Below are 12,002 nucleotides of genomic sequence, written 5' to 3' on the forward strand. Positions count from 1 at the left end.
GGAGGCGTTCACGTAATTGCAAAATATAAACCAGTTTGAAAAAAACGACACCTTTCGGCTCACATGCAGCTGGCCCGTTGTTCAATGAATTACCTCTGTTTTTATACATGGGCCTATACTTCACAGTAAACTATAGGCCTAGATTCAAATGAAATTATTAGCATGTGAAATTGCACAAAAAAAAAGAAAGAAAAAAAAGGAATAATTTTGAATGAATGGTTTAAATGAACAACCATCATTTAACTCTGGACTTTAGACAATAGAAAAGGCTTCGTCACTTTTATGCAGATCGCTTGTGATTAAGTCATGCCAATCTAATATTTAAATTAGTCTAGAATAATCGAAGTAATAAAGGTATTTTCACCTACACCATATGGCAACGTCATGTAAACCCCGTATGCAACATTAATTATAGCTGCAGATTTTATACTAAATCATATAATGCCGCTTAAATTTAATTCGTTTTACATATTGTGAACCGGAGCCTAAACTGCACTTCTTGAAACTTTGCCTTTTATTTTTATGACAAAGCAACCTGTTTTGCAAAACTGAATGTCCGATACAGTAAAATATTTGCAAATGTTAGACCTGTTAATGCATTGAAGCAGAACGAATAACAAAAGAATATGAAGCATCCTTCTTCAAGAAACTCTCACTTCGTCGTATCGAGATCAGATTTAGAATTATTTAGAAATATTTTAGCCTATAATCAACATCTGAAAAGACAAGTTTAGACATTTGCCCCCCAGCCTTTTTATGCATGCAAATTAACAAAAAGTTGTTTTATCTTTTTTATCATTAGACCTATTCATAGTTTTTTTTTTTTGTCTTTTCTTTGATTTGAAGTGAAAAGCCGAGAGTTTCTGATCACATTTTCTTTGCGGGAAAACATGTCCTAAGTAAAACATCCCTTTTAGTGAAAGTGTTCACTTGAAACAGTGAATGCGACTGGCAGCGTTTCACATTGATTTATTTAGCTCGACAAGGTCTAGTTATTCTTGTAGGCAGCGGTGGATTTTTCATAGTTTAATCAAGGCAATTATGCTGTTAGCTAATTGGCTGAAACAATTCTGAAAAGCACAACTAAAGCAATCCATAAAACACACCTAGTATGAAAATTGGTTAAAATTCATTGAAGATTTGTGCACCTGTAATGTAATTTCGTTGCGCTTTCAGATGCGTGTGGATAAGTTTTTATATATGAAATATATTTTTTGTCTATATCCTATTGTGTTGTTGTCAGGTTCTCGCTATGAGCGCCTATTTTATGTAGAGTATATCCCGTGAGCTATCATTGCAACAGAGCTATTCAAGACCGGACAATATTTCAACCTGTCCACTCACTTAAAAATGTTGGGTTAAAAATAACCCAACGAATAACCCAACTGTGGGTTAGTATAGCACCTTCCCAACTGTGGGTTATTTTAACCCAATGCATTGGGTTAAACACCAGTTGGGTTAAAATAACCCAACAGTTGAGTTAAATATTTATTTTTTATTTATGACCTTATTTTAATCAATAAAATCCATTGTTTTCAAATACAGATTGTTTATTTGTATAAAAAAATACATATGTTTCAACAAATATATTTATAAATGACACACTATATATATTGGGGAGTCTAGCATTTAATGTAAATATATTGTGTACATAAATTCAAAATACAAGTGTACATCATGCATAATAAATTAAAAACCTATGCAAATATGTACAAACACATTCAAAACATACATAATATATATATATACAGCACAAGAACTATACATTAAATTCCTATACAAATATGGACAGAATACACAAATGAATAACATTAAATCCTAATCACAACTTTATTCTGTACACTGAATGCATAGATGTGTTCTTGTAAACATACCTTAAGTAATAAAACTACAAATACATATGTTGACTACAGGACCTAATGATGATGATGATGATCAAAGTTCTTAATGAGGCAGCAATGTGTTGAAGGAACTACTCTGAATATATTAAAGTTTGAATGCTACAAAAACAACCAAATGGGTGCAGAGGTCTTGAAATTGTTTATGTCATATATGTAAAACATTTTTGAAACGCATCCATTGGTTGAAATAAAGTCTTCTGCTCAACTGCTTCCACACTGAATATGATCAAAACTTGCGAGTTCTCTTCGTCCCCAAGCAGCAGTCATGTGGATCCGGGCTTGTCTTACGGTTCAGAACTTCAGATAGGCACCATGTTAGTTCCAACCTTAAAAGAATAAATAAAGTTCAGTTGGGCATGCACTGTGACAACATCAACAGTGTTAAATTATGAAAAAGTTACATCAAAGCAGTGCTGTATTGAATTAAATTATGGTCACTCTAATTAGTCATTACACCTGGTGTTAAAGAGTTAGTTCACCCAAAATTTTTAATTCTGTCATTAATTACTCGCCCTCATATCGTTCCAAACCTATAAGACTTTTGTTCATCTTCGGAACATAATAAAGAGCTTTTTGATGAGTCTGAGAGATTTTTGCAACTATCACTTTTAAGCCCCAGTAAGGTAGCGAAGACATCATTACAGTATACAAAATATTAAACTCAAACGCATGTTCACGAGAGCACCTCAACGCATACGTGTTGTGTTAATGCGAGAGCAGACGACAAGAGTGTGAACGCAGCGATTATGATTTTTTTACACAAAGCACTCGCGTTGGTTGATAAAATTCTTTGTTCATTTTGACCGCACATGCGCAACATCCTTTAAGTTCTGTACTGGAAAGAGAAATGATTAGTTCATCTCTCGAGTCTTTGGGTCTGATCCGAGTCTTTCGTTCTTTTGTCATGTGACAGTGCTGGACACATAAATGAGTTAATAATTCCCAAACTTTCTTATAAACAAGCATTTACCAGTAGTCAGTTTTTTTACAGTATCATGCTGCGCTTTTGGTATCAAATTATAGCTTTTTCATTTTTTTTAAATTGATCATTTAAGAATTTCTGTTATGATGGTTCTTTCCATATTAATGTGGTACTAAAGAGTTGGCAATGCCAAAATCCCTTTGCTAAAGATATATATATTATATAGTCTAATAACAACACAGTTACGTGACATAAAACTGAACGACTCAAACCAGAGAGATGAACTAATCAACACTGTATCCGGTGCCGACTGCATAGCTTCAGTTTATGTGGCTGTCATGTGTTGAAAGAAATGATTTGAACCTGAAGTCGATAGACTCGAAACGTGAACTATTCAATTCTATATCCGGTACTACAGACTGCAAAGCTCAGTTTATGAGGATTTCATGGGATGAATGAACGACTCAAATTGGGAGGTGAGGTAAACTAACAGACTGCATTGGCTGAAGACGCAGATAAATGAATCAATCATTTCTGTTTCTCATAATTTGGCCTCTTCCTAGCATTGCAATTTTTTCTTATTCTTAATGTGATCAACATTGAATGTGTTTGGTGAATTTGGCTATTGACATGTAACATTTTAAATAGATTATAGACATAGTAAAATGATCAGAACTTCCCACTAGCTTTCGGCAGTCTGTAAAAATATACCTCAGATTTATCTAGTTGTACAAACAAATTGAAAAGCTCTTTCCCATTTTATTGGTGTTTTTGCGGCAGTCATTCTGCCACTCAGTGGGTATAACCGCAGTCACTCGATGGTGACGTCACGCGCAAACCCGCTATACTTAATATATCATTAAACTTACCATTCCAAGAAAACAGTGAAGTCTGGGATGTTCTCGAATGATTTCTTCGATAGTTTTTGTTCCAGAGGATCAATTCCACGCACTGCAGTTTGTTGAGGTGGTGTGTGTCTCACGAACTCCTCGACTTGGCTGTGAGGACTTCTTGCTTTCTTTTGCCACTCAATCATTGTCAGTCATCAGCCAGCTCAGACTCTACAGAAATTAAAACATATTGTATTAAAATGAGGGAAGACAGTTGAAAAAACAAGCAAACATAAGTAATTAACTGTACCTGTATATGTAGTAGCCCCAGCACTGCACATTTGGTCTCTCTAATCATTATTCAACTTACCAGCTTGTTATATTAGAGGGACACCAAGACCGGTGCCAGATAAGGAAGACATCCAAAATGTGCACTACTGTACACTGTCCAGGACCAGAGTTGAGAACCATTGCCATCCAGCAGCGTAAAACTTCCATTTACTCCTTCCTGTGTTAGAATGAAGCAGAAAAAAATAAATATGTTCAGATAAGTAAACTAGTCTTTAAAAATAAGTTAATAAAAAACCTTTAATATATCACTTATTTTAATTGCTTACTCACCTTGAAAGGTTTCAATTAAATGGCAGAAGATCAACTGTTGTAGTCTGCTTCACAAATTAGCCCATTTGTCTAAAACAAAAGTATAACACATTTAGTAAAACACATTTAAATAAAAGGCAAAACTTCATAAGAAAAAAAAACACTTATAATACTATAATTGGATGCTTCAGCTATCCAGTATTAATACTGTTACATGCACATGCATGCATATTAACATGCATTATGAATATTTTTCTGCCAAAATACCATAGTTGCAGTTTGTGTTGTAAATCAAGGTAATAATCTGTGTATTGGAAAACATAAACTTTTTTTAACTAATCATGCACTAATCGTTTATTTGTTGCACAATGTTTCTCATTATTTCAGCTTCAATGTTGTTGGGAATATCTGCACTTTTTCATCTTCCTCTCATCTCGGAGATTTGAGCGAATTCAAACGCTTCTCACAGCGCTGTTGTGGTGTCGTGTGACCGATGCCTGAGCTCGCGGCGCTGGGCCGAGCTGATAGATGGTCCGCGCACTACGGTTCTAATGAGTATAGAGCTCTTTCGTTCCGCATTTAGTGACAATTGTAGTCACACCTATACAAAAAAGGACGCTACCAGTCTGGAGCACTGCTTCAGCTGTGACAGACCATCACTAAAGTCCCTTTAATAAGACCTTTGCTATCACGAATACAGTAAAACAGGCGTAATGCTAGCTAGTGATTTCAGACTAACTTAAGCCTAACGTTACTTAGTTTATATTAGGTAACTTACTGGTAGTAACGTTACATCACTAACGTTTTCGCTAGTATAACGTTTTAATTAATTACTTTATTACAGCTAGCGAGCTAACGGAGATAGCTAAGTTTATTTCCAACCGATCTCACTTTCCTGGGATCATTAAAACGGCCTAAAGGGAACTTCGTTTTTAAAAAATATAAAATTTAGTTTTAGAATAATTATATTCAAGTATCTCAGTACACAATACTTAATGTTATATATAAATAAAAACGATATGACTTACAGTTCATTATCAGGATGCAGCAGCAGCTTCTGTGTTGACTGTCTGACACTTGACCGTTAAAATTTGAACCGTCGCTATGGCTATTTAACCCAACAGTCGGGTTATTTCTAGAAATTACCCAACGATTTTAAAAATAACCCAATATTTTTGAAAAATAACCCAACATATTGACCCAATGTGTGTAACCCAACGGTTGGGTTAAACAAATAACCCAACGTTTTTTAGTGTGCATAATGAAATTAAAATAGTTACAACTTCGATTTTTACATGATTTTCGAGACATTTAGAGAAGGGCGTGTGTATTATATTCAATAATACGAGGTGCGGCCCGTTGCCACATTCATCATCCCATTACTGTACCCAATCCAGGTCCGATTCGTGAAGGGTAAAATGAATTACCGACGTTAAGTCGTCAATAAAGTCATTTCAGTAAATGGTGTCTCAGATGACTCTGGCATTATTCAACGGGCTTTATCAGCACTGGGGAAATTACGTCGCCTCTACACCTCATGTAATACGGCCCTGCTTACCTTGATAAAGCGCCCTGCCAGCGGCTAGTGACAGTGCTTTTGACCGGCTTTTATTCACTCGCTAGTGATGAACGCCAAGCTGATCAGGCGGAATGGGCGCTAATTAAAACCTATAAATTATCTTTTGCAGCCCCTCTCAAGACGTCGCATGCAGCCGAGATAAGAGCTGGAGTGCTAATTTACCGCCTGAAAAGGAGCGTGCCTCACAATGGCTACTTGGCTCAAATAGCATATTGATAGTGTCCTAATTAGAAATTTATTAAGTACCCACTCGAGCTTTTCGAATAAAGATTTCAACCCAACCCGTTTTATATGAATAAATGCTGCATGCAGGCCACTAAAATTCCGTATTTGCGCTTATTATTATTCTAAATGTTTTGTGTGCATGCGTTCCTGCTTCCCCTTTTGGCCTATTATTTTGCGTAGCCTAATTGGTGAAACTTTAAACCATTTAGCCTTCTTGTTATTAACACGTCCTGCTTTTATGTTTTGAGTTATTCTTTTTTTCGTTTTAACTAAACATGCTGCCACATTTACCTGATGTGGCCATCCATTTGTAAATAATTTTAAGGGTGCTATTAAACAGTAAACTGTCCATTGTTTTATAAAATGTAACACGAATGCGATTTCTTTATCTAATTAATATGCTTTCATTCAAACCAAAATATGATATGGCTGCATTAATATGACTAGACATTAGGCTAGGTTACACCAGCAAAAGTGTGTTGAATTATGGGTCAGGTAGAAATCCTTAAGAGGCTAGCAATTGCAATTTAATTACCACTTTTGACTGTCCGTTTCGACTGAAAAATAAGTAAATAAGTATAGGGCTATAAATACGGTCTAGTCTGTTGCTTTGTTATGACGATAATTAAGTCAATATTATAGGCCGACCTTATATGCTATCAGACATTTTGACATATAATTGCAAACTTTAATATTAATGTTATCAACCTATCGCATTTTATGGTAATTTCTCCTTCTTAACCATTATGTATTTCATTGTCTCAAAGAATAACAATCTTGGCCAAATTATGAAGGCTCGCTCCTGTTTTCTTTCACTAGCTCCGTCTATCGCCTACCTACCCTAAGAACCCCAGAAAATTGCTATTCGCGATGTTATTAGTGTCTAGTTTTGACAAAAATACAACGAGCAACTAAAATAATGAATTATCTGGCAGCAGTATCAGATCTTTTCTGTCAAAAGCCAATGCCGATCCAGAAACATCCAGTCCTCATTAGAGTGGATTTCCCGTTCGCCAGCGTATTTGGTCTTGGAAATCCATCCATTTGCATAAGATTGTAAAATTCTATTGGATATTCTCTTCTTGTGACACCAAGGATGTTGGTACCCCATTGGTCCATTGCACGTGTGTCTCGCTCACGTGCTTCCGGTTAAGGAAAAAAAGTATGTGAGGGGCACAGTGATTTTAGAAAGAGTTTGTTAAGCGCGAGCTGTCACACGGGGCAGCGAGTCGGGGACTGCGGAGCATCGCGCGATGCATTGTCTGACATGAATAACGGGTGCGTTTTGACACTTGAAACGCCTTGATCGCGGAAAGCATTCCGATGCTATGACAGTCGCTCCTCTTAAGGTATTTCGTATACCTTTATTTTAACAGTATAGACTGCATTCGTGTTTGTTGCTATCCGGATACTGCTCTTTGCAACAAGTGGAATTTTGGAGTGCAGACCACGATCCAGCTTGTCATGGAGGAGCAAAAGGATCAAAATAGTCGTGATTCGACTGAATCTGAGAGCGTCTCGCTCTCACCCAATATACCATCTCCTCCGATTTTACCTCACCAGGCTGCGCAGCAAGCCCACAGAACCACGAACTTTTTCATCGACAATATTCTACGGCCAGATTTCGGCTGCAAGAAAGATCTTGGGAGTAGGGACCGCGCGCAAACCTCGGGTAGGGAGAATGTTAACCCTATGGTAATAAGGCCGTCGCATAATAGCAGCCTTTGCCAGGATTCAAACTGCAGTAGTGACAGCACTTCTTCGTCCTCGTCGTCTTCGCCATCCTCAAAGCAGACCTCGGCAACGCTTGTCGAGGGAAATGGAACTACCACAGCAAGGTACGGGGAGAATACGACGTCGATAGTGGTGGTGAACGCTAACGGGGGAACTCCGCCGGCTAAAGAGTCGCAGCCTTTACTATGGCCTGCGTGGGTGTACTGCACCAGGTACTCGGACAGACCTTCATCTGGTAAGGCGCTAGTTTCTTAATTGCATTGCATAATTCACAAACAGCGATTGACGCTTCCCGCGAAAAACTTTCTTTTTTGTTTCTTTTTTTTTTTTTTTGAGGTCGCATAGTGAGCAATTTTTTTATGATTGGGCGTTTTAATCAAACTCGTTTTACGCAGCGTCTGAAGCTGTCACTAACATTCAGCAGTCTTGGGTTGTTTTGAGGCATCAGCGAACAATATCACTTAGGCCGCAAACCATTTTGTTCACTTTCTGGAGAAAAAGAAAATATGCAAAGTGCGTTCATATAGTCACAAACATTAATAGTTCTGATCGCCCTTTCAATTTCTAGTCTTTTTCTGGTGAAACTTTACAATAAGGTTTAATTTGTTTACATTAATGTATTAACTAAAATGAACTATACCAATAGGCCTACATTTGTTACTGTATGTGTTAACGTTAATAAAAACACAGTTGTTCATATTAGTTCATAGTAGCCTACATTTACTAATGTTAACAAATACCACTTTGGATTTTAATCATGTATTATAAATGTTGAAATTAACATTAACAAAGATGAATAAATTGCTGTAGAAGTGCAGTTTATTATTAGTTTATGTTAACTAATTAAACCTTATTGTAAAGTAGGCTATTAACCCTTTTCAATACAAAATAGCTAATTGTAGCCTGCTTATAAAACCATTTTACAATCATTGACAATAAAGAGAATGGTGGATGTCAAGTAGCCTATAGATAATGTGGAATAGATAACACGTAGGCTATATATTTAGATAATAGTAATCCCTTTTAAATTATTCTGTCTAACCACCGTTTCCCAGCAGCACATTGTTATTCATAATAACAACAATAACGAGCATATCTTTTCTCAGTAGCTATATAGCGCATAATTTATCTTAGTCTGTGATCATGGGTATGTGTTAATCTGAAAGTAGTTTGTTTATAATACCAGTCCAAACAGCTTTATCTTAATAAAGGAAAGATAAGAAGAAGAAAGTGCCGAGATTTAATCAACCACATTTTGTGGCGTTCGTTAAATCCACCATGACTTTATGCTGCTGGCTATTTGTGTAATTAATTCATGATTTCAGGATATTATTCGATATTCAATAGATATGTGCATAAGTAGCCTATTTGAATTGCTATTTTGTTATAGGGCCAACTGATTGTTGTTGTCTGTTATATATATTCTTGCATAATCACGCTGTAAATGTGTTCAGACCTTTAGGCGGTTTTTAGGCTATAGGCTACCTGACTTAAACCCAGTGTATTCCCATCATGTCAGTATTATTATTATTATTATTATTATTTTATATATTTTTAAAAATATTGTTTGACTTCAACAAAAGCCAGTTCGTTTAGATGTTACCACACGAAGTAAATTGTTAGGTTGACTGCAAAATATTTTTACACTGCATACCTGCCATAAAGTCAGCTGGGTTGTTGGAAAAGATGCTTTGATTGACTTCACTGATTGACTTACTGATTGAGCGATCAGGCACTGGACTTTCACAGACGGCAAGCAGAATTTCGATCATCTGAGTGCAGTTTCCTAAAGGAAAAGCTTTGGGTTCTGATCTGTTGTTGATTGGTAATGCAGAAAATTGTTTCCTTGACGAGCGTGTAATGTCACATGCGTGCTGATATTTGCTTTGCATAATATGCTGTAAGCAGGTCGTTAGCTTTTCTTATTTTATTTTATTTTATTTTTAAATTGCACATTGTGCATGAATGGGTTTGGATATGAGCTGCATTATTCATGGATATATATTAAAGGTAAAAACTGTTTCTAGAACAATAACAAGACAGTTGTTGCAACGGAGCCAAACTTACAAATGTAAAATAAAAAAATATAATGTTGGCTTCTTTCAGTAAAGTAGTTAGGCTATCTTTAGCAATTAACACAGCTCATCTGCAGAGGTTACTTTATAGTGTAGCTAATCGTTTTTTTTATGTGCATTAGCCTACGTCTTTCAAGTTTAGCTTGCATTTTGAAATGTTTTATTACAGTTTTGTTTTTTTATAATAGCCTACCCTATCGCTTGAGTGTTTTATAGAGAGAAAAACAAAAACGAATTAATCTATCGATTTTCTTTTTCTGTGTGACTGACAATAACAAGGTGATTTCGAACTTAACTAGACTTGCTATTGTTGTCGAAAGCAGGGCGAATATAGGCCTACTTAGCCTGATGTGTTGACATGTTGTCATTTTGTCTGATATGCTGGTAGTAATACTATATTATACTCTGTGCATTTAATGCAACCAAAAATAATAATAATAACTTGTGTAATAAGCAGACTCGCACAAAGACTCGTTCGGCTTTCCCGCCATGTTCGCAGGGTGTAAGCTCAAGTGACAGTCGAGGACTGAGGCCTACATGCAAGCTTTCATTGCAGGTCTACGATTTGTTCATTGTTAAATATCTTATAAATATAACAGTGCATTTCAAGGTTACAATTATTATATTTTGTGGTTTAGAAATAAAACTGACTCAACTATTTTTTCAGCGGCATTTTGTTTCACTGCTTGTTTGGCAATTACATACCGGTATAACGTTATGTCTACTTGTCAGCTGAGGTAATGTAGTACACCCCAACACTCATTATGTTTCATTGCAAACATTCATTGTGTATTCAGTAACGAAAGAGAAAGGGCTGCATAATGAACTGCAGTTTGAATTCTTTATCGACATTTCTAAAAGAATGTAGCCGAAATAGCTTGTCCAATACGGAAGTGTCAGGTAGGCCCTTATGTTAACACGCATCAACCATTGCATTCTCTGTCAGGTGTGGGTAACCTATGTAGTGTTAATACTGCTTTATGATATTTATGTCTTCGTTTTATTGTTGTTTCTACACTAGGCCCAAGGACACGAAAATTGAAAAAGAAGAAAAGCGAGAAAGAAGACAAGCGACCGAGAACCGCTTTCACGGCTGAACAGCTGCAGAGACTTAAAGCCGAGTTTCAGGCAAATCGGTACATTACGGAGCAGCGGAGACAGTCGCTGGCCCAGGAACTCAACCTCAATGAGTCACAAATAAAAATCTGGTTCCAGAATAAGAGGGCCAAAATCAAAAAGGCCACTGGCTATAAGAACGGCCTCGCTCTTCAGCTCATGGCTCAAGGACTCTACAACCATTCCACAACCACAGTTCAAGATGAAAAAGAAGATAGCGAATAAAATGGCCCGGGTCCTCTTCTTGAAAAGGCCATGGACATTGACCCCAACAAAAGGGATTTTTCATATTTTTATGAATCAAATGAAAAGGAAACGAATTCTGCGAAACGAAGATACGATATTTAAACAAATTTCTGTTTATCATACAGTATATGGACATGCATCTAAATACGAACACTATGAAAATTTATATATAGCCAAAACTGTAAGATGTATATATTTAATTCCAGGTAAGGGGATGTCTATATTACTCCTTACTTGCTGTATATTTCTAACGTTTCTTCTCCTTTCCCAATGTGGTTGCTCACCGTTTCAGTAGGCCTAAGTGTCAGGCTTGTTAGAGTTTTTGTGATAGCCCTGTCTCTTAAATCCCTTATCTCACAGTTCTTCAAAATGCGTGACTGAACCAACGCTTCAAGCCAAAGATTTTAATATGTTCAGATTATGTTGTCTGAAATAAAAAAGGTAGAATGTGCCATTGCTTTTTTTCCTAGTCTACAAACCCTTAACATAATTACACGATCTGTAGCTATTTAAACGCTACGATGACTTGTCGTTCTCCCAACCCCCTGAGAGATTTTTGTTTAATAAATGTATCACAAAACGATGCTTTCTACGCTACTCTAATTTGTTTGAATGAGGCAGTGTGGTTGCACTGCAAGAGAAATGTGTTTTACGGATAACGTATTGCAATTTTTATGATTGGAGCGATTATAATCCTGGGAGAATTTTTTTTTTTAGTCAAGTCTGTTTTTAGACAGAAATAACATAAGGTCTACATATCTAAATTTATTCTAA

General features: G+C 36.4%; 1 protein-coding gene and 1 long non-coding RNA gene across 2 annotated transcripts; one reads left to right on the forward strand and one right to left on the reverse strand.

Annotated features, from left to right (window-relative positions):
* Positions 1-1,621: 1,621 nt before the first annotated feature.
* Positions 1,622-5,247, reverse strand: LOC306999953. The gene is made up of 4 exons (XR_013797940.1): positions 4,275-5,247; positions 4,024-4,161; positions 3,693-3,884; positions 1,622-2,227 (listed from the first exon to the last, which is right to left on the reverse strand). It is a non-coding gene; the product is annotated as an uncharacterized lncRNA (long non-coding RNA).
* A 265-nt stretch (positions 5,248-5,512) lies between these two features.
* Positions 5,513-11,679, forward strand: en1b (engrailed homeobox 1b). Its single transcript, XM_079615092.1, has 2 exons — positions 5,513-8,026; positions 10,888-11,679. Exons 1-2 carry the CDS (start codon positions 7,522-7,524, stop codon positions 11,205-11,207), a joined length of 825 nt encoding a protein of 274 aa, XP_079471218.1. The 5' UTR covers positions 5,513-7,521; the 3' UTR covers positions 11,208-11,679.
* The last annotated feature ends 323 nt before the right edge of the window (positions 11,680-12,002 follow it).

Source organism: Phoxinus phoxinus (genome assembly GCF_949152265.1).
Source record: "Phoxinus phoxinus genome assembly, chromosome: 6".
Classification (NCBI taxonomy): domain Eukaryota; kingdom Metazoa; phylum Chordata; class Actinopteri; order Cypriniformes; family Leuciscidae; genus Phoxinus; species Phoxinus phoxinus.

Excerpts from the sequence above, each read along its gene's own strand:
- en1b (XM_079615092.1), top strand. The coding sequence starts at position 7,522 with ATGGAGGAGCAAAAGGATCAAAATAGTCGTGATTCGACTGAATCTGAG. Across the intron at positions 8,027-10,887 it reads CTCGGACAGACCTTCATCTG|GCCCAAGGACACGAAAATTG; the intron begins GTAAGGCGCTAG and ends TTTCTACACTAG.